Here is a 27,218-nt window from a genome sequence, read left to right on the forward strand (position 1 = left end):
CACGGTGCAGAGGAGTAGGCATCCATGCCCCGGTAGGCTGCGTCCAATGATAGTGTGAGTTCAGAGGCCTTGTTGAGGTCGAGGTCACTCTGCTCCAACAGTCGCTGTCGGGTGTAATTGGACCTGTGGCCCGCTACAAAAGCATCCCGGATAAGTTCCTCTGTGTACACGGCGGCCTTTACATCCTTACAACCACAGGCCCGGCCAAGCACAGACAGTGCCTGAAGGTATTCCTCGGTCGATTCCCCAGGTTGTTGTTTCCGACTCCCCAGGAGGTGCCTGGCGTACACTTTGTTCACTGGGCGCGTGTACTGGTCCTTGAGGAGCTTGATAGCATCCGCGTACGAGGTCGCGTCCTGGATGACCGAGTACACTCGGTGGTTCACTTTGGAGGTCAGGACATCCAGTTTGTCCTCGTCCGATTTGACCGTTGCAGCGGAGGCGATCAGGAATTTTTCAAAGCACCTAAGCCAGTGAGTAAACTTGGTGGATGCGTCCGCCTCCCGATGGTCTAAGTCTAGGCATGCTGGTATGAGGACCTTCTCCATTATAAAAATCTTGTTAATAAAATTGATGCGCTATCAATAACTCAAAAGACTGAGATTAAGCGAGTAACTAACAGGCTTTTATTAACAAGAGAATGAAGGTGTGCCTCGAGTGGTCGACCGGTCCAGAATACAGAGGGACTGTGGAGCAGTCACCTTTTATACCTGGACTCGTGGGAGGAGTCAGCCGAGGCATGTACAGACATGTACACAGTGGAATACAAACAGTGGTTTACCACAGTAACGAGACACTGGGGCAGAGTGGTTTGTCTTGTGATTCCCTGTTTTGTGTTTTTATTGGCCAGATGTGCGCTCACCCTGCGCGCCGACATCTGAAACCTGGCCCGCTGTGGATTTCCTGTGACAGGCCCGGTTCTGATGTCGGCGCGCTGTGCTAACCTGACCCAGCGGCGTAGTTAGTCCGATGTGCCGGCTGGAATCAGGTGAGCACTGTTCAGCCAATCCGGGGAGGGGAAACTTCATTCATAAGTTTGAGAGTAAGAACTGTCAAACTCATGAGAAGTACTGCACCCCAAAACACTACTTAAACTTTAAATAAAATTTTAAAAAACATCCCAATCATTAAATTAAGTATAAATAAGTTTAAAAAAAAATAAATTAAACAATTTTTTTTTTTGAAAAAAATAAATTTTTTAATAAAAAGGGTCTAAAACTAAACTTACCTTATTGTAGATTCTTTAAAATAATAAACCTGTGGGGGGGGGAAAAAAAATTCTAAATTGTACTAAAACACCACTTACCTGTTATAAAAAAAAAAAAAAAAAAAAAATACTTACGTGTGCTTTTTACAAGCGTAAAGACCGGAGGCCTTTACACATGCGCAAATCCCCCAAAACAGAGGAAATCCAAGACGCACGCGCTGCCCCCTACAGCGCACGTGCTAGCCTCTTCACCTCTTGGGTTAGAGGAGAGGAAATGCTGGTTTTCAGCGCATGCGCTGTGCATGCTGAAAACCGGCATTTCCTCCGGCCAGACGCGTGAGTACCCCTTCCGTACTCATGCGTTTGGGGAGGAATTACTGCCCCATTATGTCAACATCCCTTGCTGTGGAGAAGCACATTGCCTCATGTTGCAAAATGTCCTGGATGGCCTGGTAGATTTCAGTGGAGTCACCATGTGAGAAGCTATAATACAAATTTATGTCCAAGTCATTCGTCACCACATCTATAGCTTTACAGATTCTGTAAATGTTAACTATTAAGAATCGTACAGTAGAATTGAATGTATAGAACATTGAGCTTTTCAGTCTTAACATTAATTTCTGAATCGCTGATTCTACTATAGTCATGACAGGATTAACTGAAAACAATTTGCCCTTCAGTGTAGTCGATTAGCAAAATCTCTGTCTCGTCATGTTAGGAGAGTACACGTCACAGTAAATATCCTGAAAATCAGTGTTTCTGTTGAGTACATTGGGCCATTTTACTATAAATATTTAGTGAAGACACCGCTGTTATGTTGCAGATCTATCATTTGTTATTTCACAGAATCACAGAAACCCCACAGTGCAGATAGAGGCCATATCGGCCCATCGAGCCTGCACCGACACATATCCCACCCGATCCCCGTAACCCCACGTATTTAATCCCCCCTAACACTAAGGGTCAATTAATCATAGCCAATCAACCTAACCCGCACATCTTTGGACTGTGGGAGGAAACCGGAGCACCCGGAGTAAACCCACGCAAACACGGGGAGAATGTGCAAACTCCACACAGACAGTCACCCGAGGCCGGATTCGAACCCGGGTCCCTGGCGCTGTGAGGCAACAGTGCTAACCACTATGCCACCGTGGGAGCACCTATGGGAGCAGTTCGAAATATGCTTTACGTGATCTATGAGTTTTGGATTCTTGACACAGCTTAAATCTACCAGTCTTTGTTTTGTTAGTTTTCTATTTAATTTGTATAAATGTCTTCACAGCTGTTGCACTATCTGGAAATGGACATTTAATTCATATGGCTCAGGGGACCAGTCAACAGCAGCATAGAGTCCTGCAGCAGATACAACAGGGAGACTTGAAGCATCATCAACTTCAACAGCAGCAGCAACAACAGATACTTAATAGTCAGGCCCAAAAGGTAGTAGTTATCAAGGATTTAAAAGTATCATTTTCTAAATGATGAGCTTAATTAATCATTTGCTAATCATATTCACAGATAAATAATTTGCAGGCTGTATCACAACATGTTAAGTGTACAAATATGTGACACAGAACAGTGGGACACAGGTTCAGCAAATGATCTAACTAATGTTATCTTGAAAGTAGCAGTAGCTGCTGAGAGGATTAAAGCTGTACATACACTTTCCCTTTTAATCAGATACATTTCTTTTTGGATAGTTTACTCATTCTCCCTTCTTCAAAGGTTTTCTTTTTTTACGAGTGAACACTTGCATCCAGGAACACAAGAAAGATGTCTTATTCCCAAGCTACTGAGGAAGGAAACTGAACTTGTGTCCCACTGTTCTGTAGTGCCACATGTTAACCTGTTGTGCTACAACCTGCAATTATTTCTGCAAATCTGCAGTAATTACTCTCTAGAAATGTTATACTACATCATAACTTTCAGTTTACTATATAAAACTTTCGGGGGTATTTTTTTTTCCAAGTATAGCTTTCGAGAAATCTATTGCTATTTCTGATAATGGGAGAGGTATTATCATTCATTAGTCCAAGAATAACGAAAGTCAAATTTTGAGTGCTATGTTGATAGCTTTCTTCAAAGTCTCCAGGCATGAGTGGTTGGATACTGCGATCAGGATGTTAAGATATTATTCACAGGGCATTCTTAAGGGGGAGGGTGAGCAGGCCGAGGTCGTGGTCCACATTGGGACCAACGACATAGGAAGGAAGGGGGATGAGGTCCTGCATCAAGAATTTAGGGAGCTAGGTAACAGATTAAAGAGCAGGACCTCGAAGGTTGTAATCTCTGGATTACTCCCAGTGCCACGTGCTAGTAAGTATAGGAATGGGAGGATAGAGCAGATGAATGCGTGGCTAAAGAGTTGGTGTAGGGGGGAGGGTTTTACTTTCCTGGATCACTGGGCCTGCTTCTGGGAAAGGTGGGACTTGTACAAGTCGGACGGGTTGCACCTGAACCAGAGCGGGACAAATATCCTTGCGGGGAGGTTTGCTAGCACTGTTGGGGGGGGTTTAAACTAACTTGGCAGGGGGATGGGATACAGAGGGGAGCTGAAATAGGGGGTGATGTGCTGCCAATTATAGAGAAAAAAACAAGTCAGCTTGGTAGACAGGGCAAATATATAAGGGCAAGGCTGGATGGCATCTATTTTAATGCAAGGAGTCTTGCAAATAAGGTGGATGAACTGAAGGTGTTGATAAACACATGGGAGTATGATATTGTTGCTATCACGGAGACATGGTTGAAGGAGGGGCAAGACTGGCAGCTCAATATTCCGGGGTACAGAATCTTCAGGCGAGACAGAGGGGGAGGTATAAGAGGAGGGGGTGTTGCAATATTAATTAAGGAGTCAATTACTGCAGTAAGGAGGGACGATATATTAGCAGGTTCCTCTAATGAGGCCATATGGGTGGAGCTTAAAAACAAAAAGGGGGCAAGCACTTTGCTGGGAGTGTACTATAGGCCTCCAAACAGTCAGGGGGAGATAGAGGAACAGATATGTAGGCAAATCTCAGAGAAATGTGCAAATAATAGGGTAATAATAATGGGGGATTTCAACTTCCCCAATATTAACTGGGATAGTCAGAGTGTGAAAGGCTCAGAGGGTGTAGAATTCTTAGTGCATCCAGGAGAGCTTTTTGAGCCAGCATGTAGAAAGTCCTACAAGAGAGGGGGCGGTACTGGACCTAATTCTAGGGAATGTGGCCGGCCAAGTGGAAAAAGTGCTAGTAGGTGAGCACTTTGGTGATAGTGACCATAATATGGTAAGATTTAAGGTGGTCATGGAAAAGGACAGGGATGGGCCGGAAATAAAGGTTCTAAATTGGGGGAAGGCCGATTTTAATAGGATAAGGCAGGATCTGGCCAAAATGGACTGGGATCAGCTACTTGTAGGAAAATCCGCATCGGAGCAATGGGAGGCTTTCAGAAGGGAGATTGAGATCATACAATGGCAACATGTTCCCGTAAAGGTCAAGAATGGTTCCAAAAACCATAGGGAACCTTGGATGTCAGGGGATATACGAGAATGGATTAGGAAAAAAAGGAGGGCTTTTGGTAGATACAAAAGGCTAAAGACGGAGGAAGCCCTAGAGGAGTACAAAAAGTGCAGGGGGATACTTAAAAAAGAAATTAGGAGATCAAGGAGGGGCCATGAAATAACACTGGCGAGCAAAATAAAGGAAAATCCTAAGATGTTTTATAAGTATATTAAGGGTAAGAGGATAACTAGGGAAAAAATAGGGCCCATTAGGGACAAAAGTGGCAATCTGTGTGTGGAGCCGGAAGATGTAGGAGGGGTTCTAAATGAATTTTTTGCATCTGTTTTCACTATGGAGAAGGACGATGTGGACATAGAAATAGGGCGGGGGGACTGTGATATGCTCGAACATATTAACATCGAGAGGGAGGAGGTATTGGCGGTTTTAGCTGGCCTAAAAATGGATAAATCCCCAGGCCCGGATGAAATGTATCCCAGGCTGCTGTGTGAGGCAAAGGAAGAGATTGCGGGGGCTCTAACATATATTCAGGACCTCTCTGGCCACAGGGGATGTGCCAGAGGACTGGAGAACCGCTAATGTAGTACCATTATTCAAGAAGGGAAGTAGGGAAAAACCGGGGAACTACAGGCCAGTGAGCCTAACATCAGTGGTAGGAAAATTATTGGAAAAGATTCTGAGGGACAAAATTTGTCTCCACTTGGAGAGGCAAGGATTAATCAGGGATAGTCAACATGGCTTTGTCAAGGGAAGATCATGTCTGACTAATTTGATTGAATTTTTTGAGGGGGTGACTAGGTGTGTGGATGAGGGTAACGCAGTGGATGTGGTATACATGGATTTCAGTAAGGCCTTCGATAAAGTCCCTCACAGGAGACTGGTCAAGAAGGTAAGAGCCCATGGAATCCAGGGTGCCTTGGCACATTGGATACAAAACTGGCTTAGTGGCAGAAGGCAGAGGGTGATGGTCGAAGGTTGTTTTTGTGACTGGAAGCCTGTGGCCAGTGGGGTACCACAGGGATCGGTACTGGGTCCCTTGCTGTTTGTGGTCTACATTAATGACTTGGATATGAATGTAAAAGGTATGATCAGTAAGTTCGCGGATGATACAAAAATTGGTAGGGTGGTAAATAGCGAGGAGGGTAGCCTCAGTCTGCAGGACGATATAGATGGGTTGGTCAGATGGGCGGAACAGTGGCAAATGGAATTTAACCCGGAAAAGTGCGAGGTGATGCACTTTGGGGGGACTAACAAGGCAAGGGAATACACAATGAATGGAAAGACCCTAGGCAAGACGGAGGGTCAGAGGGATCTGGGTGTGCAAGTACGCAGATCCCTGAAGGCGGCGGAACAGGTGGATAAGGTGGTAAAAAAGGCATATGGGATACTTGCCTTCATTAGCCGAGGCATTGAATATAAGAGCAGGGAGGTTATGATGGAGCTGTATAAAACACTGGTTAGGCCACAGCTGGAATACTGTGTGCAGTTCTGGTCGCCACACTACAGGAAGGATGTGATCGCTTTGGAGAGGGTGCAGAGGAGGTTCACCAGGATGTTACCGGGGCTGGAGCGCTTCAGCTATGAAGAGAGACTGGGCAGATTGGGTTTGTTTTCCTTGGAGCAGAGGAGGCTGAGGGGGGACATGATTGAGGTGTACAAAATTATGAGGGGCATAGATAGGATGGATGCTGAGGAGCTTTTTCCCTTAGTAGAGGGGTCAATAACTAGGGGGCATAGATTCAAGGTAAAGGGCGGGAGGTTTAGAGGGGATTTGAGAGAGAACTTTTTCACCCAGAGGGTGGTTGGAGTCTGGAACTCACTGCCTGAAAGGGTTGTGGAGGCAGAAACCCTCAACATTTAAGAAGCATTTGGATGAGCACTTGAAATGCCATAGCATACAAGGCTACGGACCAAATGCTGGAATATGGGATTAGATTAGACGGCTTGATGGCTGGCGCGGACACGATGGGCCGAAGGGCCTCTATCCATGCTGTATAACTCTATGACTCTATGACCCCAAGAAGGGCCTATTTATTTTCTCTGCTGGTGGAAAACATTGCGCTTGTACATTGCAGTTTTCAATTTTGCTTCAAGCTCAGTGCTCTCAAGACATCTTGTCATTTAAGTGGTCATAAATGTGGGTGCGCTTTTATTTTCTGATGAGTACGACTACTTGTTGTGCTTTATTTCAAAGCATGATTTGTAAAATTTACTTAAGCTTCTGGGCCCACTGTTGTATTTATGGTTTCAGTAAAAGCAGTGATGGTGACTTGTGGTTCTATACATAAGTTATTTTCATATCTTTGATAGTATCGGCAGGCTTTGCAGCCATCAATACATCAACAGCAGCAGCAATTACAACAGCATCAATTAATGATACAGCCAATGTATTATCAGCAGCAACAATCTCCTCAGTACTCTGCTGTGGTAAGAAACCATTATTTCTTTTGGGAGGGGGAGGAGAGAGAGAGAGTGAGTGAGTGAAAAGCAGGTACTAATCCCAACTGGATCAGTTAACTTATCCCGAGTAACTCTGATGCATAGCTATATGTGAATGAAAGGGTAACAGAGCATGGTTTAGAAATGTTGTCAGAACCTTTGAAAAGAAAGTGCAGAAGGTGTTAGCTGTTCAAGATCGTAAGATAATTACAGATGAGGAAAGCCATTTGGCCCAATTTATTTCATCCATTCAGAAGTCCCTGCATTGCAGCATCCAGTTGTTAAATTATTCCAAGGTTTTTGCCTCCACTACTGTATCTGGAAATCCATTCTATATGTTGATCGCTCTGTAAAGGATAATCTAATATCTGCCCTAAACTTGCCTTTTACTAGTTTGGTTCTGTGAACCCTTGTGCTATTCTTGCAATTTAATTTAGAGATGTTCCAGATTTGTGTTCTCCCGTAACTATTTTGAATACCTCCTATAAGATCACCTCTCAGACACTCCAATCTCTCCTGTCTTTCCTCCTAACTCCGACGTTTGATGCTGGGGTCAGCTCCTGGCTCTTTTCTGCACTGGCTTGAATTTTTCTCTTGTATCTTGCTGACCAGAACTGGACACAGTATTCCAGCTGTGGTCTGACCAGACACTACAAAGTTGATCACTACCTCCTCTGAATTATATCCTATTGTTTTGGTTTTATAGTTCAACATTCTATTGGCATTGCTGGTTGCTGCTCTGCATTAGTTGAACACGCTAAGCATCAGGTCTTTTAAGGCTCCTATATCTTTCTTTCAACTTCATCCTTAGCTATTTCAACACTAATTATGGAGTATGTCTGCCACCGATCGTTCCTTCCTTTATGTAGAACTTTACACCTGTCTGCATTAAATTTCATCTGCCATTGTTCCACCCACTTAAGTATTTTTCCAACTTGTCCTGTAATTTCTAATGTCACTGCTAATCCTAGTTTGGTATCATTTGCAAAATTGATCAATTAGGAATGAGTTTCTGAATCCAGGTCATTCAACTGTAGCTGTCTATTCTAATCACATTTCCTTGCCCTTTTCCCATATCCTTTTATTTTTCCTTTTCAAATATTTATCCAATTCCCTTTTAAAATGATACATTCTTAGCCTCAATAGCCATTTATGTGAAACATTTCATGTCCTAATAACCCTTGTATGAAAAAAAACTTCTAACTTTCCCCTTCATTGTTGTGATAATTCTGATTTTACCCCTTTGTACCAATTCAACAAGAACTTGCATTTATATAGCGCCTTTAACGTAGTAAAACGCCACAAGGTGCTTCACAGGAGCGTTATCAAACAAAATGTGACACCAAGCCACATGGGAAGAGGTAGGTTTTAAGGGGTGTCTTAAAGGAGGAGTGAGAGATGGAGAAGTTTATGGAGGGAATCCCAGAGCTTAGGGCCTAGGCAACTGAAGGCACAGCCACCAATGATGGAGCAATTAAAATCGGGGCTGTGCAAGAGGCCAGAATTGAAAGAGGGCTGGAGGAGGTTACAGAGATGGGGAGGGGTAAGGTCATGGAGGGATTTGAAAACAAGGATGAGAATTTTAAAATTGAGGCATTGCCAGACCGGAAGTCAGTGTAGATCAGTGAGCACAGGGGTGATTGGTGAACAGCACTTGGTGCGAGTTAGGATTCGGGCAGCAGAGTTTTGGATGAGCTCAGGTTTGTGGGGTGGAAGATGGGAGACCAGCCAGGAGTGCGTTGGAATAGTCAAGTCTAGAGGTAACAAAGGCATGGATGAGGGCTTCCGCAGCAGATGAGCTGAGGTGGAGTTGGGCGATATTACAGACATGGAAGTAGGCGCTCTTGGTGATGGAATGGATATGTGGTCAGAAGCTCATCTCGGGGTCAAATATGACACCAAGGTTGCGAACGGTCTGGTTCAGCCTTCGATATTTACAATGGAGACGGTGGCGGGGACCGAAAACAATAGCTTTGGTCTTCCCAATATTTAGTTGGAGGAAATTTCTGCTCCTCCAGCGAGCCAAATCAGACAGTGGAGGAGTCAGGAGAGGTGGTGGTGAGCTAGAGCTGGGTGTTTAGTTTACATGTTCATAAACCAGGGGAATCAATCTTTCACTGTTTAGTTTATCAAAACCGTTAATAAATTTGAAAACTTGTATTGGATCTCCCCAATTTTGTTCTGGTGGAAAACCCCCAATTTTTCAAGCCTTTCTTGTCTTAATTCCTGGCTTTATTCTGGTGATTCTTCACTGTACCCTTTCCATGACTTTAAATATTCCCCTAATGGAGTATCTAAAACTGCACCCAATATTCCAACTATGACCAAACTAATGTTTTGTAAATTCAACATCACTTCCTTGCTTTTATATTCAATGCCCTTATGTATAAAACCCAAAATCACATTTCTCTGACTTTTTCCACCTACACTCCACCTTTAAAGAACTATGTATCTGCACCCCTCGATCTCTCTGTTCCTGCACACTCACTCTCCAGGTCCACTCTGCCAAGAGTCTTACAGTATAGTTCCATTCACTGATCTATTTCCTAAAATGCACTACTTTCCATTTCTCTGCATTGACTTGCTTCTGCATAAGAAATAGGAGTAGGCCATTCGGCCCCTCGAGCCTGCTCTGCCATTCAATAAGATCATGGCTGATCTACCTCAACTCCACTTTCCTGCACTATCCCCATATCCCTTGATTCCCTTAATATCCAAAAATCTATATCTCTTGAATATACTCAATGACTGAGCCTCCACAGCCCTCTGGGGTAGATAATTCCAAAGATTTACAACCTTCTGAGTGAAGAAATTCCTCCTCATTTCAGTCTTAAATGGCCAACCCCTTATCCTGAGACACTGCCCCCTAGTTCTAGACCCTCTAGCCAGGGGAAACAACCTCTCCGCATCTATTCCGTCAATCCCCCTCAGAATCTTATGTTTCAATGAGATCACACCTCATTCTTCGAAATTCCAGAGAGTATAGGCCCAATCTACTCGATCTCTCCTCAGGACAACCCTCTCATCCCAGGAATCAACCTAGTGAACCTTCGTTGCACCGCCTCCTTCCATGAATAAGGAGACCACAACTGTGCACAGTACTCCAGGTCTCACCAAAGCCCTGTACAATTGTAGTAAGACTTCCTCACTCTTGTACTCCAACCTCCTTGCAATAAAGGCCAACGTGCCATTTGCCTTCCTAATTGCTTGCTCTGCCTGTATGTTAACACTGTTTCCTGTACTAGGACACCCAGGTCCCTCTGAACACCAACATTTCCCAATCTCTCACCATTTAAAAAATACTCCTGCTTTTCTATTTCCTACCAAAGTGGATAACTTCACATTTCACTAAATCACTTTCGAACTTACTATAAAATTCTATCATATTATGGTCACTCTTCCCTAAAGGCCCCTTTACTACGAGGTTATTAATTAACCCTTTCTCATTGCACAATACTAGATCCAAAATAGCCTGTTCCCTAGTTGGTTCCTCAACATACTGATCTAGAAAACTATCTTGTACACATTGCATGAACTTGTCCTCCACACTATTAATGCAAATTTGGTTTGCCCAGCCTATATGTAGATTAAAGTCCCCCCATAATTATTGTATTACCCTTGTTACATGCGTCTCTAATTTCCTGATTTATACTCTGCCCTACATTACAACTACTGTTTGGGGGCCTATAAATAACTCCCACCAGTGTTTTTTGCCCCTTGCTGTTTCTTAGCTCCACCCAAACTGATTCTACTACTTGATTTTCGGAGCTAAGATCCTTTCTACTGTCTTTATCCCATCCTTTATTATCAGGGCTACCCCTCCTCCTTTTCCATTCTGCCTATCTCTTAAAACGATCACTATCACTAAAGAAAAAGTACTCAGTAAAATAATGGGACTAAAGGTGGACAAGTTCCCTGGACCTGATGGCCTGCATCCTAGGGTCTTAAAAGAAGTGGCTTCAGAAATAGTGGATGCATTGGTTGCCATCTACCAAAATTCCCTGGATTCTGGAGAGGTCCCAGCGGATTGGAAAATCGCAAATGTAACGCCCCTATTTAAGAAGGGAGGGAGACAGAAAGCAGGAAACTATAGACCAGTTAGCTTAACATCTGTCATTGGGACATCTATCATTGGGAAAATGCTGGAGTCCATTATTAAGGAAGCAGTAGCAGGACATTTAGAAAATCATAATGGCCCAGAAATTCGGGTCGAGGGCTTCCCGCGGGTGTAAGCCCCCGACCTGCACTTGCCTTGCGCACCGGCCGTTGTGCTGTGGGCCCCCGTGGAATTCCGATCCTGAGCCGCCTCCAACTGCAGTGCTTGCATATCCCAGGGGCGCAGTTAGTTCGATGCGTCCCCTGGGATCACGTGGGCCATGGGGAGCAAGGAATGCTTCATTCATAAGTTTGACAGGAAGGGCTGTCAAACTTATAAATACTATAAGCCCCAAAACATCACTAAATCTTCAAATAAATTTTTAAAAACATCAAATTTTTAAAATAAACTATAAATTACATGAAATAACTATTTTAAACAATAATTTAAATTTTTGAACAAAATAATTTTATTTTCTAACGGGGCTAAAAATAAACTTACCTTTCTTTAAAGTATTTAAAAATAATAAACCTGTGGAAAAAAGTTTTAATTTTAATTAATTCACCACTTACCTTGTAAAAAGCAGGCCTTGCGACTGCTTTTTACATGTCTAACTTCTGGAGACTTACCCTCCCGGGAAAACCTGCAAAAAAAACGTAAGTTTGATGCGCACGCGCAGCCTCTCCTGTGCACGCGCTCGAACGCTGAACCCCTTCTTTCAGGGGAATGGAAGTGCCGGTTTCCCGCGCATGCGCAGTGCATGCAGGAAACCGGCACTTCCATTGGGCTTACAGGTGAGTACCCCGTGCGTACTCACCCATGGAGACCCGAATTTCCGGGGCATTACAATCAAGCAGTCAGCATGGTTTTATGAAAGGGAAATCATGTTTGACAAATTTGCTGGAGTTCTTTGAGGATGTAACGAGCAGGGTTGATAAAGGGGAACCAGTGGATGTGGTGTATTTAGATTTCCAGAAGGCATTCGATAAGGTTACTGCACAAGATAGAGCTCAAGGGGTTGGGGGTAATATATTAGCATGGATAGAGGATTGGCTAACAGAAAACAGAGAGTCGGGATAAATGGGTCATTTTCCGGTTGGCAAACTGTAACTAATGGGGTGCCACAGGGATCAGTGCTGGGGCCTCAAATATTTACAATCTATATTAATGACTTGGATGAAGGGACCGAGTGTAATGTAGCCAAATTTGCTGATGATACAAAGATAGGTGGGAAAGCAAGTTGTGAAGAGGACACAAAGAATCTGCAAAGGGATATAGACAGGCTAAGTGAGTGGGCAAACATTTGGCAGATGGAATATAATGTGGGAAAGGTGAGGCATCCACTTTGGTAAAAAAATATTTAAATGGAGAGATTACAAAATGCTGCAGTACAGAGGGACCTGTGTGTTCTTGTGCATGAAACACAAAACATTGGCATGCAGGTACAGCAAGTAATCAGGAAGGCAAATGGAATGTTGGCCTTTATTGCAAGGGGGCTGGAGTATAAAAGCAGGGAAGTCCTGCTACAAATGTACAGGGTATTGGTGAGACCACACCTGGAGTACTGCGTACTGTTTTGGTCTCCTTATTTAAAGAGGGATATACTTGCATTGGAGGCAGTTCAGAGAAGGTTCACGAGGTTGATTCCTGAGATGAAGGGGTTGACTTATGAAGAAAGGTTGGGCCTATACTCATTGGCGTTTAGAAGAATGAGAGGTGATCTTATTGAAACATTTAAGATACTGACGGGCTTGACAAGGTAGATGCAGAGAGGATGTTTCCCCCCATGGGGGAATCTAGAACTAGGGGGCATAGTTTCAGAATAAGGGGTCGTTCATTTAAAACTGAGATGAGGAGGAATTTCTTCTGAGGGTTGTAAATCTGTGGAATTCTCTGCCCCAGAGAGCTGTGGAGGCTGGGTCATTGAATATATTTAAGGTGGAGATAGACAGATTTTTGAACAATAGGGGAGTGATGGGTTATGGGGAGCGGGCAGCAAAATGGAGCTGAGGCCAAGATCAAATCAGCTGTGATCTCATTAAATGGCGGAGCAGGCTTGAGGGGCCAAATGGCCTACTCCTCCTATTTCTTATGTTCTTCTAAAAGTTAAGTATCCTGGAATATTTAGTTCCCAACCGTGGTCATTTTGCAACCACGTCTCCGTAATGGCTATTAATTTCTATCTCCACTATTAATTCATCTTTTGTTGCAAATGCTTCACGCATTCAGATATAGTGCCTTTAGCTTTGACTTTCTATTTTTCCCTGATGTCACCTTAGTCACTGATGCCTTATTACCTTTGTTACTCTCTCTCTCCCTTCCTGACCCACTCTGCTTATTTTTACCCAAAACTTTGCTCTGCTCTAGAGCCTTGACATTTCTCCCAATCCTTAGGCTTACTGCTCTTCCTTTGATCTAATACGATCTGTAACTTCTCTTGTTAGCCACGGTTGGACCACTTTTCCTGTGGGTTGTTTGTGCCTTAAAGGAATGTATATTTGTTGTAAATTATGTATTCTTTAAATGCTAGCCATTGCTTGTCTACCATCATACCTTTTTAATGTTTCCCAATCTACCTTAGCCAACTCGCCCCTCATACCTACATAGTTTGCTTTGTTTAGATTTAAGACCCTAGTTTCGGAGAAGGGTTAGGCCATCCAATATTTTGCAGGGATTAAGTAAAGGCCACTCTGCCCATTAACTCATCGTCCCTCTAGTATACAAATTCACCCAGCTACAGTTTCCAACTGCATTCCGAACTAGGACGATAGATATCGTCAAATTATGCCAACGTCAGGTTAATGGCGTGGGCAGATAGATAGGAATGAGGTTCTGCTGAGAGAGTTTGAGGAGTTGTGGTCCAAATTAAAATGCAGAACCTCAAAGGTGGTAATCTCTGGATTGTTACCTGAGCCACGTGACAATTGGCATGGGGACAAGTAGATTAGAAGGTTAAATGCGTGGCTCAAAAAATGGTGTGGGAGGCAGGAGTTTTGCTTCATGGGGGATTGGCACCAGTACTGGGGAAAGAGGGAGCTGTTCCGTTAGGACGGGCTCCACTTAAACCGGGCTAGAACCAGTGTCCTGGCTAATTGAATAACTAGGGCAGTAGACAGGTCTTTAAACTACTGAAGGGGGGTGTGAGGATTCAGGAAAGAGTAAATTTTAAAGCAGCAAGAGAAATGCTCACGCTCATCATACTCCACCATCACTGGCAGGGCCTTCAGCCTTCACACTACTGCAGTGTGGAATTATTTTCCGAAAGCCTTTTTGTTTCTTCTCAAAACCTGCTTCTTTGACCAAGTCTTCCAGCTTCTACTCTGTCTGTTTACCCAGCCTATTTGTGAAGCGCCTTGGGATGTGTTGCTATGTTAAAGATGTGATTATTATTCAGGAGTTGTTGACTTTTTTAAACTCTGGTTTTGAATAAGGTAAAATAGTGTAAAGAAAAGTTTATTAATGTTTCTGTTTATATCCAGCAGGTACAGCAATACCAACAGGCTTTTGCACAATCTCAGGTTGCTGTGCACCAGCATCCACATTTTCAGCCCTCTGCACATGAATGTCAAACTACTTTAAAGGCTTTTGTTTCTCCAACCTCTCCAACGGCCCATCAAGCTGCTGGCCACCATAGGATCCAGAGTGACGTCTCGTATGGCGTGGCTTTTGTGGTCACTGGCACTAACTCAATAATGACAGTGGAATCTTCTAATAACTCAGTTAGGTCAGTATTGAAGGAGGAGGAAAAAAGAGTTGAGCAGCAATATTGATGGGTGGGTTTGGGAATATTACAGTCCATTTAATGGTTTAATTTTTCTGTAAAAATAACAAACAACTGTATGTAGTATGTGTAAATCTGTAACGTTGTCTCCCGCTGAATAGAATTGCTTGAGCATTTTTTATCCTGCAAAATTGCAACTTGTGTTATTTTATGCAACACTACACTGTCCCACCCTATCTATAGTTCATTAAACCATGTTTCTTTTGGATAAGTGCAGGGAAATTTGTAGCAGCAAGTTAGAAGAAAAATCCAGACTGATTTTATGACTTGCAAGTATAAATGTCTTGGAAAAAGGGAGAGTAAAAGTACTGTAAAAAGGCTTTTTATATAAAATTATTTTAGGATGGTATTTTAATTAGAATTTAAAAAAAAATAGTTCCTGGGATGTGGGTGTCGCTGGCAAAGCCAGCATTTATTGCCCATCCCTAATTGCCCTTGGTGGTGGTGAGCCACCTTCACAGAATCACAGAAACCCCACAGTGCAGATAGAGGCCATTTCGGCCCATCGAGCCTGCACCGACACATATCCCACCCGATCCCAGTAACCCCTACACCAACACATATCCCACCCTATCCTGTAACCCCACGTATTTAATCCCCCTAACACTAAGGGTCAATTTATCATAGCCAATCAACCTAACCTGCACATCTTTGGACTGTGGGAGGAAACCGGAGCACCCGGAGGAAACCCACGCATAGGAAAGTGGAGAATGCGGGCATCGATCCCGCTACCTCTCACATGCTAAGCGAGCGCTCTACCATTTGAGCTAATTCCCCGGTCGCTTCTTGAACTGCTGCAGTCCATGTGGTGAAGGTACACTCCTAGTGCTGTTAGGGAGGGAGTTCCAGAATTTTGACCCAGCAACCATGAAGGAACGGCGATCTATTTCCAAGTCAGGATGGTGTGTAACTTGGAGGAGAACTTGCAGGTGGTGGTGTTCCCATGCTCCTGCTGCCCTTGACCACCTAGGTGGTAGAGGTCGCGGGTTTGGGAGGTGCTGTTTAAGAAGCCTTGGCGAGTTGCTGCAGTGCATCTTGTAGATGGTACACACTGCAGCCACGGTGTGCTGGTGGTGGAGGGAGAGAATGTTTAAGATGGTGGATGGGGTGCCAATCAAGCGGGCTGCTTTGTCCTGTATGGTGCCGAGCTTCTCGAGTGTTGTTGGAGCTGCACTCATCCAGGCATGTGGAGAGCATTCCATCACACTCCTGACTAGTGCCTTGTAGATGGTGGAAAGAAACTTTGGGGAGTCGGGAGGTGAGACACTCACTGCAGAAATTCCAGCCTCTGACCTGTTCTTGTTGCCACAGTATTTATGTGGCTGGTCCAGTTAAATTTCTGGTTAATGGTGACCCCCAGTATATTGATGGTGGGGGATTCGGCGATGGTAATGCTGTTGAATGTCAAGGGGCGGTGGTTAGACTCTTGCTTGTTGGAGATAGTCATTGCCTGGCACTTGTGTGGCGCGAATGGTACTTGCCACTTATCAGCCCAAGCCTGAATATTGTCCCGGTCTTGCTGTATGCAGGCATGGATGGTTTCATTATCTGAGGAGTTGTGAATGCACGTTGTTCAAAACCAATCATCAGCGAGCATCCCCACTTCTGACCTTATGAAGGTCATTGATAAAGTAGCTGAAGATGGTTGGGCCGAGGACACTGCCCTGAGGAACTCCTGCAACGATGTCCTGGGGGGAGAAGATTAATGTCCAGTAACCACAACCATCTTCTTTTGTGCTCTGTATGATTCCAGCCAGTGGAGCGTTTTACCCTTGATTCCCATTGACTTCAATTTTACTAGGGCTCCTTGATGCCATACTCGGTCAAATGCTGCCTTGATGTCAAGGGCAGTCACTCTCACCTCACCTCTGGAATTCAGCTCTTGTCCATGTTTGGACCGAGGCTGTAATGTGGTCTGAAGCTGAGTGGTCCTGACGGAACCCAAACTGAGTATTGGTAAGTGATGCTTGCTAGCACTGTTGACGACACCTTCCATCACTTTGCTGATGATTGAGAGTAGACTGATGGGGCAGTAATTGGCTGGATTGGATTTGTCCTGCTTTTTGTGGACAGGACCTAGCTGGGCAGTTTTCCACATTGTCTGGTAGATGCCAGTGTTGTAGCTGTACTGGAACAGCTTGGCTAGAGGTACAGCTAGTTCTGGAGCACAAGTCTTCAGCATGACAGCCGGGATGTTGTCAGGGCCCATAGCCTTTGCTGTACCCAGTGCGCTCAGCTGTTTCTTGATATCACGTGGAGTGAATCGAATTGGCTGAAGACTGGCTTCTGTGATGGTAGGGACCTCAGGAGGAGGCTGATATGGATCATCCCCTCGGCACTTCTGGCTGAAGATGGTTGCAAACACTTCAGCCTTGTCTCTTGCATTCGTGTGCTCCACCATCATTGAAGATGGGCTATTCATGGAGCCTTCTCCTCCCGTTAGTTATTTCATTACCATCACCATTCCCGACTGGATGTGGCAGGACTGCAGAGCATTGATCTGATCTGTTGATTGTGGAATTGCTTAGCTGTCGATAGCATGTTGCTTCCGCTGTTTAGCATGCATGTAGTCCTATGTTGCAGCTTCCCCAGGTAGGCACCTCATTTTTAAGTACGCCTAGTGCTGCTCCTGGCATGCTCTTCTGCACTCCTCATTGACCCAGGGTTGGTCCCCTGGCTTGATGGTAATGGTAGAGCGAGGGATATGCCAGGCCATGAGGTTACAGATTGTGGTGGAATACAATTCTGCTGCTGCTGCTGATGGCCCACAGTGGCTCATGGATGCCCAGTTTTGAGCTGCTAGATCTGTTCTGAATCTATCCCATTTAGCACAGTGGTAGTGCCACACAACACGATGTGGGGTGTCCTCGGTGTGAAGATGAGACTTTGTCTCCACAATGACTGCGGTGGTCACTCTACCAATGCTGTCATGGACAGATGCATTTGCGACAGATAGATTGGTGAGGACGAGGTCAAGTAAGTTTTTCCCTCATGTTGGTTCTCTTCCCCACCTGTCGCAGGCCCAGTCTGGCAGCTATGTCCTTCAGGACTCGGCCAGCTCGGTCAGTAGTGGTGCTACCAAGCCACTCTTGGTGAGGGACATTGGAGTCCCCCACCCAGTGTACATTCTGTGCCCTTGCTACCCGCAGTGCTTCTTCCAAGTGGTGTTCAACATGGAGTATTGATTCATCAGCTGAGGGAGGACAGTAGGTGGTAATCAGCAGGAGGTTTCCTTGCCCATGCTTGACCTGAAGCCATGACACTTAATGGGGTCCGGAGTCAATGTTGAGAACTCACAGGGTGACTCCCAGGGCCACGCCCTCCTGACTATATACCAATGTGCCGCCACCTCTGGTGGGTCTGTCCTGCCGGTGAGACAGGACATACCCAGGGATGGTGATGGAGGAATCTGGAACATTGGCTGAAAGGTATGATTCCGTGAGTATGACTGTCAGGCTGTTGCTTGACTAGTCTGTGGAACAGTTCTCCCAATTTTGGCACAAGTCCCCAGATGTTAGTGAGGAGGATTTTGCAGGTTGGACTGGGCTGGGCGTGCCGTTGTTGTGTCGGAAGCCAGTGCCTAGGTCGATGCCGGGTGGTCCATCTGGTGGTGGTGGTTTTCGTAGCGGTTTGTTACAACTGAGTGGCTTGCTAAGCCATTTCAGAGGGCAGTTAAGAGTCAACCACATTGCTGTGTGTCTGGAGTCACATATTGGCCGGACCAGGTAAGGACAGCAGATTTCCTTCCCTAAAGGACATTAGTGAACTAGATTGGGTTTTTATGACAATCCGATAGTTTCGTGGTCACCATTACTGATACTTGGTTTTTATTCCAGATTTATTTAATTAACAGGATTTTGTTTCAGTTTCCCTTTCTAATAAAAGGAACATAGGAATTGCTACATGAAAAAAGACCACTCCATCTAGTTCACCTTCAATTTCCTGGTAGTCTCATGATACAACAATAATGGAGTTGGTGACTAATCATAGCAATCTCTGTCAATTAGTCTACAACAGACCCAGACATGAGGCGAGGAAAAACCCCAGTGGTGGAAAGCTTTGGGACTCTTGGGTCCAAAGCCACCTGTTCCTATCATTTGCCATGTCTCAAATTACTGATATACTTTATCCAAAAATATTATTTTCTGATAGAAATTTCTATAATTTGAATTTGAATGAATCAATACTATCTGCTGCTAGAGACTCCCTAGTGAGCCTTTCCAGAGATTAATCACTTGCTCACTGAAATAGTCCTTCCGCAGATCAATTTTAAATTTACCTCCCTCTGGTTCTACTGTTCTGGGAAGGTGAAACAGCTTGTAATGGTCTGTTATCTAGTCCCTTTTAGAATCCTAAAATGAGCAATGATACCATAATCTTGTTTTATTTTGAATAAAATGTGGATTTGCAAAAATAAGATTTCAACAAGTGGACAAACAAGATACTACCATTGTGATTGAACAAATATAATACATTTTTAAAAAAAGTTTTCTGTATTTTGTTAAATTGTGCTCAGATTTAGTATTCACATGAAATGTCCAGTATCATTTTGCTTATTATGAAGACTGAGTTTTAGATTTTTCACTTTACAGGCCAACTTGTTTAGAATTGGATGGCATTCACAACTATCCTCCACAGACTATCAGTAACCCTCCTGACATGTCTGGATGGAATCCATTTGGAGAGGACAACTTCTCAAAGTTAACTGAGGAAGAGCTACTTGATAGGGAATTTGACCAGCTCAGATCATGTAAGAGTGGTAATGATCCATACAGCATTTTCTTTTTTCTTCTTTTTTTCCACCCCCCCCCCCCCCACCACAGCTAAAATTGCTGTTCTAGTTAAAGTTATAGTTGATTTAAGACTATTAGCAAAGTAACTAATAGTAATAATATTTGAGCTATAAGAAAAAATCCTTGTCCAGTGAGAATACAAGATTGCACATCACCAATTTTAACCGTATTGTTTGAATTTCCATTTGAAGTATTGCTAAGAGAAAGAGAGCAAATGTACAAAGAAAATGTTTTTCATTAGCTTCTTTTAACAATACTTGAAAGTGCCTAACAGAAATAAGTAATTATATAAAATCTGCTTTGCAATCTGACACAAAGCACCTTGTCAGTATACACTAGTATACTTAAATACAAAACATTCTGTGTATGACACTTAAGGGGATGCATTCTGTTTAATGAATTTGACGTTAATTCAGATTTTGTTCAGCAATAAAAACGTTAAAATATAATGGTATTAGGACTGTTTCAAAGGAGAACTATAGTAGTTGCACTGGCAGTAGAATGGTGCAAGGTCACGACAGATTTTGCAAGATTAAATATCTTTTAGATCCTAAATTTTATTGAATCTTGACAAAGTAGTTTTACCTGATTTAATTAATCCCTGTGCACCTTATTATCCCGGTAGATCAGATTACTAATCCTGATGACCATTTTTTTTCCTGCACATTCCTTTCGTCCCGGTACTGTACAGAAGCATTTGGATTTCCTGTGCCAAGCCACGAGTGTGGTCTGGGGGCAACACCAGTGCAGGTCCACCCTCTGGCAAGGCTTACTGACAGCAGGAAATTAAAGTATAGCTGCATGTTTGGTCTCCAAGATCGGGTTCTTCTGACTGCTGATGGAGATCAGCAGCAAGTGTCAACTGGAAAAAATCCTGGCGGGAGGGGGCTAAATAACTTAAAACTCTCACCTACCCCTGGGACCCCTGCTGACTGTCTGTCTGGGATTCAGGGGCTGTTCATAGCTCCAGCGTCACTAGATGTCCCTGTGTTGGGGCGCTCAACCAGCAGTGACCCAAAATGATGAGGTGGGAAGCCAGGAATGCTTCCTCCTGCCTCAGTCCAATAGCTGCAGATATAGGAAATAACAACAGAAAATGCTGGAAAAACTCAGCAGGTCAGGCAACATCCGTGGACAGAAATTTGAGTTGACGTTTCGGGTCGAACCCTTCTTCAAAACTGGAAAGAAAAGATAGTCGGAGGCAGGGCTGCGATCGGACAAAAGAATAAAAGAAACAAAAGAAGTAAAAAAGAGACAATAAAAGGTGTTCGAAGCTAGACGAGATGGTAATAGGCTGAGATTAGGTGTAAAGTGTACTGGCAGGGCAAGGGATAGCTGCCAGGTGTGAGAGCGAAACAAAAGGAAAGGGTGGTGGGGGGGAAAGGAGTGGAAAAATTACAAGAAAAAATGAAATAGGGGCCGAGGTTATGATCTGAAATTGTTGAACTCGATATTGAGTCCGGAAGGCTGCAGAGTACCTAATCGGAAGATGAGGTGTTGTTCCTCGAGTTTACGTTGAGCTTCCGTGTAACAATACAAGAGGCCAAGGACGGTGAGGTCCGAGTGGGAATGGAGCGGTGAATTAAAACGACAGCTGCAGATATAGGCCCAGTTATGCCCCCGCCCAGTGCAATGTAAAAGGGGCAGAGATGCAGCAAAATGGGTCTCTGCTACTTTTTCATGACCCCTGTGCCCATGGAAATGGGAGTTACCCAGGGGCAGAGGTCAGGGAAATCAGCCCTATGGTGTCCCTGTATACTGATTTGCTTTATGATTTAAGTGGAATATTATTGTAACTTAGAAATATTTTGAATGTAAATTGCACTGTATATTAGTCCTTCCCAATTTGAGAATGGGAAGGAAGTTACAAAAAAAATTGAGTTGGGGATACCTTTTATTTTTCTCCTGTTGCTGACAGTCTATTGAAGATCTGCCATTGCTGGTCCTAAAGCTGGAAGACAATTGTTCAGCTAACCTAAGCGGCAAACCCATCAGCAAGCAGCTCTCACTGCGGTAGAACAAATCCACATCCATTTAGCTTTTAGATAATGCAGATTCAGGTGATTAGTTCAGTACCAGCTAATTAGTGTTGTGTACACAGTGATACTGAATTTTTAAATTAATGATGTATTTGGCTCAACCTTGTGCAATATTAGGCAATATACTGATTTTTTCTATCACAATGTGTTGCTCATTGAAATAGTTGTTCCTTATATGAACTGAGCTGCAGTTTTCAGACAGGAAATGCCACATTTTTTTTTCTTTAAGGTAAACCAGAGCAGAGGAGAATATCCATAGAGAACGAGACTGAGCCACATTCTATTCAACAGACCCCAGTTAAGGAAGACTTGTTTGGTTGTGTTCCATTTGTTTCTGAAACAGGTTAGTTTGGCACATCAAGTCTGATCCTTCTAAAGACTGTATACAATGTTTACCATCATTGACTCTTTTGAACTTAGTTTTGCTTTCTTAGAAGTTTTACCTATGGTTGTTAATCACATAGTAAATTACAACATTTCTCCCTCACCCCTGAAGGTGATCGAGTGAAAATTCTATTCTATCAATCCAAGATTACAATCTATATTTTCCCTCATTTATTCAGACTCTGCATACTTAGTTAGGATTTGCTTTCATCCACTGGGCAGTAGAACATTATCTGGGACATTGCTTCAGAAATTTGTACCTTTTGAACTGCTATTTTCGGATACTCTCTAAGTGTAAAGCGGCATTCTGAACTATACCCTTTTTGCTCTGGTTGTTAGCATTTATCTGGCTGTTTTCTGTACACAAAGGAAAAGGTTCATTATCTGCCGTATTGGTATTTCAGTGCTTCAGAATTGTGTGGGCTTTGGAAAATACAAGTCTCAATACAGTTCAGTATAATCTTAACTGAGTGTCCTATGAAATTTTGGGTTGAAAAATTACTGTTGACATGTTTTTAGCTGATGCGTGTTATTTTTACATCACTATCAGTCCACCAAAGCCTCTGTTGGGGAGATTAACTCTAGTTCTTATTTCCCTGTGGTAGATGCTAGCTCCCAGTTTGAAGGTCAGCATCAAATAGTATGGATCCTTGTCGGTGACTGATATATACGAAATCTGTGAGCATTATTTTTATAATAAAAAAAATTGAACTGCTTTCAGAATGCCTTCCTGCTCTGTGCCATTAACTCCGTTTGAATCTCTCCAGTCTGGTTTCCACCCTTGGAGCACTGAAACTACCCCAATCAAAATTACGAATAACATCCTCTGTGACTGCGTTATCCTTCCCTGTCGTTCTCAACCTCTGTGCAGCATTTGATCGTTAACCATGCATTGCATTACATCTTCACAATTGCCTAGCTCCGTACAACTGCCCTTGCATGGTTCCATGCCAGTCTACCTAAATGCAACCAGCTCATTTTCAGCATTGGCCTTGCTTCTTGCCCCTGTGCTGTTGCTTCAAGTCCCCAAAGATCCCAAACATCAAGACCAATGCAGCAGTATTAACATACTCTGGCTGACGAACCTTTCTTCAATATTACATCTTGTCATAGTGAGTCTTGCACAACATATGCAGGCGTTGTCAGATGGCTTCAAGAGTGTCCCATCCAGTTCTAGTACTAGTTTATAAAGCTGATACAGGAGGACCTATTGTATTCACTCTGGCCAACATTTCTTGTCAAATTGTAATACTGATGACCCTTATGAAGTTAGTGCATTTTTCCCAAAATGGCAAATGAACATTGCATCTTACATAAGAACATAAGAACCAGGAGCAGGCCATGTGGCCCCTCGAGCCTGCTCCGCCATTCAGTAATATCATGGCTGATCTACAACCTCAACATCACTTTCCTGCCCTATCCCCATATCCCTTGATTCCCACACAGTCCATCTCAACCTTGAATATACTCAACGACTGAGCATCCACAGCCCTTTGGGGCAGAGAATTCCAAAGATTCACAACCCTCTGCGTGAAGAAGTTCCTCCTCATCTCGGTTTTAAAAGGCCGACCCCTTATCCTAAGACTATGCCCCCTAGTTCTGGACTTTCCAGCCATGGGAAACAATCTCTCGGCATGTATCCTGTCAATCCCCCATAGAATCTTCTGTTTCAATGAGATCACCTCTCACTCTTCTAAACGCCAGAGAGTTTAGGCCTAATCTACTCAAACTATCCTCAAAGGACAACCCTCTCATCCCAGGGATTAATCTAGCGAACCTTCATTGAACCGCCTCTGTGGCAAGTATATCCTTCCTTGGATAAGGAGACCAAAACTGTGCACAGTACTCCAGGTGTGGTCTCACCAAAGCCCTGTACAAGTGTAGCAAGACTTCCTTACTCTTGTACACTAACCCCCTAGTAATGAAGGCCAACATGCTAATTGCTTGCTGTACCTGCATGCTAACTCTGTTTCCTGTACGAGGACACCTAAATCTCTCTGAACACCAACATTTAACAGTTTCTCACCATTTAAAAAAATATTCTGTTTTTCTATTCTTCCTACCAAAGTGAATAACCTCACATTTTCCCACATTATACTCCATCTGCCACCTTATTGCCCACTCACTTAACCTGTCTGTATCCCTTTGCAGACTCTGGGTCCTCCTCACCACTTACTTTCCCATCTAGCTTTGTATCATCAGCAAACTTGGATACATTACACTCTCTCCCTTCATCTGAGTCATTAATATAGATTGTAAATAGCTGAGGCCCAAGTACTGATCCTTGCAGCACCCCACTAGTTACAGCCCGCCAATCTGAAAATGACCCATTTATCCCTACTCTCTCTTTTCTGTCGATTAACCAATCCTCTATCCATGCTAATACAGTACCTCCAATCCCATGAGCCCTTATCTTGTGTAACAACCTTTTATGTGGCACCTTATCGAATGCCTTTTGGAAATCCAAATATACTACATCCACTGGTTCCCCTTTATCTACCCTGCTAGTTACATTCTCAAAAAAACTCTTAATAAATTTGTGAAACATGGTTTCCCTTTCATAAAATCATGTTGCCTCTGCCTAATCATATTATGATTTTCTAAGTGCCCCATTACCACTTCCTTAACAATGGATTCCAGCATTTTCCCGACGACTGATGTCAGGCTAACTGGCCTGTAGTTCCCTGTTTTCTCTCTCCTTTTTGAACAGCAGGGTTACATTAGCTACCTTCCAATCCATTGGGACCTTGCCAGAATCTAGAGAATTTTGGAAGATCACAACCAATGCATCCACTATCTCTGCAGCCACCTCTTTTAAAACCCTAGGATGTGCCCATCAGGTCCAGGCGATTTGTCGGCTTTTAGTGCCATTAGTTTTACATAAGAACATAAAACATAGGAGTAGGTCATTTGGCCCCTCGAGCCTGCTCCGCCATTCAATAAGATCGTGGCTGATCTGATCTTGGCCTCAACTCCACTTCCTTGCCCACTCCCCATAACCCTTGACTCCTTTATCATTCAAAAATCTGTCTATCTCCACCTTAAAAATATTCAATGACCCAGCCTCCACAGCTGTCTGGGGAAGAGAATTCCAAAGATTTTCGAGCCTCAGAGAAGAAATTCCTCCTCATTTCCGATTTAAAAGGGTGCCCCTTATTCTGAAATTACGCCCCCTAGTTCTAGATTCCCCCACAAGGGGAAACGCCCTCTCTCCATCTACCCTGTCAAGCCCCTTCAGAATCTTATGTTTCAATAAGATCCCCTCTCATTCTTCTAAACTCCAATGAGTATAGGCCCAACCTGCTCAACCTTTCTTCATAAGACAACCCCTTCATCTCCGGAATCAACCTCGTGAACCTTCGCTGAACTGCAAGTACTTTTTCTCTACTGATATTAATTACTTTAAATTCCTCACTCTCATTAGCCCCTTGGTTTCCCCACTATTTTTGATATACATTTTGTGTCTTCTACTGTGAAGACAGATACAAAATATTTAAGGTCACTGCCATTTCCTTGTTCCCCAATATAAGTTCTCCTGTCTCAGCCTCTAAGGAACCAATGTTTGCTTTTGCTACTCTCTTCCTTTTTACATACTTGTAGAAGCTCTTGCAGGCTGTTCTTGTATTTCTTGCTGATTTACACGCGTATTCCATTTTCTCCTTTTATCAGTTTTTTGGTCATCCTTTGCTGGTTTCTAAAGCTCTCCCAATCATCAGGCTTACTACTATTCTTTGCAACATTATAAGCCTCCTCTTCTTTTAATCTAATACTATCCTTAACTTCTTTAGTTAGCCACGGTTGGATCACTTTTCCTGTGGATTTTTTAGTTCTGAATGGAATGTATATTCGTTGAGAATATTGGAATATTTCTTTAAATGTTTTCCACTACTTATCTACCGTCCTACCTATTAATCTAGGTTTTAATCTAGTTTCCCAATCTACCTTGGCCAACTCGCCCCTCATACCTACGTAATTGGCTTTATTTAAGTTTAAGACTCTAGTTTTGGACTAAGAATGTCACTCTCAAACTTAAATTAAAATTCGATCATATTATGATCAGTTTTCCCCCGAGGATCCTTTACTATGAGATTACTGATTAACCCTGTCTTATTGCACAAAACTAGATCTAAAATAGCCTGTTCCTTGGTTGGTTCCATGACATCTTCTCAGGATGATAATGATAGGAAGGTGATAGTGGGAGTAGTAGGTTCTCAGGGAGCATCACCAGAAAGAGAAACCTGTTCCTTAGTCTTCCTTTACCATTGTATCTTTTGACTGTTGTACAAGTGGGACTGATGTTTGAGAACCCAAGCACCAGCAATTACTCTTATTTTGGAAGTAACTTAAGCTCAGGCTTTCTCAAGATTCCAGTTCACTCCTCTTATGTGGTCCCCCATCACTATTGGTGTGGGACAACATTGGCAATTTACCACTGTTGTTTCAGGTCCAGATGAGTTTAGAGTTTGCTTTGCCTTGGCGGAGGGGTGGGAGGGAAACTTTTATAACACATCCTATAGCAAGCTCTTGGATGGATTTTCATCTACAGGCAAGTACAGAAAATTGCCAGTGTAGGGTGAAGTGTTTCTTCCTTCAGAAAGAGTCAAATAGATAAAGGACTGTGTTCTTACATTACCTTGTAAATTAAATAGCTTTGTTCAAATAAACCACCTATATTAGTACAGCACAGATCTCTGCAGCAGTTGGGAACTGTATCCATGTCAACTTTTATAACACAGCCACATCACACTAGCAGTCCACCATGGGTACCCTGTGAGAGTAGGCAGGACAAAAATCAAGATTTTGCTTTTCAGATGAGCATGGTTGAGAATTTCATGATTCCTATATGCTGTTTGAGGAAATGACCATTTGTACATAACATAAGAAATAGGAGCAGGAGCAGACCATTTGGCCCTTTTGAGCCTGTTCCGCCATTCAATAAGATCATGGCTGATCTTCTACCTCAACTCCACTTTCCTGCA

General features: G+C 43.4%; 1 protein-coding gene across 5 annotated transcripts in view; it reads left to right on the forward strand.

Moving 5' to 3' along the window:
• Positions 1 to 27,218, forward strand: part of bmp2k (BMP2 inducible kinase) — a 137,631-nt gene that overhangs the window by 95,003 nt on the left and 15,410 nt on the right. For 2 of the 5 annotated variants that reach the window (XM_085963266.1, XM_085963284.1), the window contains exons 11-15: positions 2,490 to 2,647; positions 7,018 to 7,134; positions 14,722 to 14,966; positions 19,616 to 19,773; positions 22,085 to 22,198. In XM_085963266.1, the coding sequence (XP_085819392.1) occupies positions 2,490 to 2,647; positions 7,018 to 7,134; positions 14,722 to 14,966; positions 19,616 to 19,773; positions 22,085 to 22,198 (792 nt within the window). The remainder of the gene's footprint in view (positions 1 to 2,489; positions 2,648 to 7,017; positions 7,135 to 14,721; positions 14,967 to 19,615; positions 19,774 to 22,084; positions 22,199 to 27,218) is intronic. The other 3 variants (XM_085963276.1, XM_085963293.1, XM_085963304.1) reach the window with 3 other exon arrangements.

Source organism: Somniosus microcephalus, chromosome 2 (genome assembly GCF_052327205.1).
Source record: "Somniosus microcephalus isolate GS21.2 chromosome 2, FLI_Smic_1.0, whole genome shotgun sequence".
NCBI lineage: Eukaryota > Metazoa > Chordata > Chondrichthyes > Squaliformes > Somniosidae > Somniosus > Somniosus microcephalus.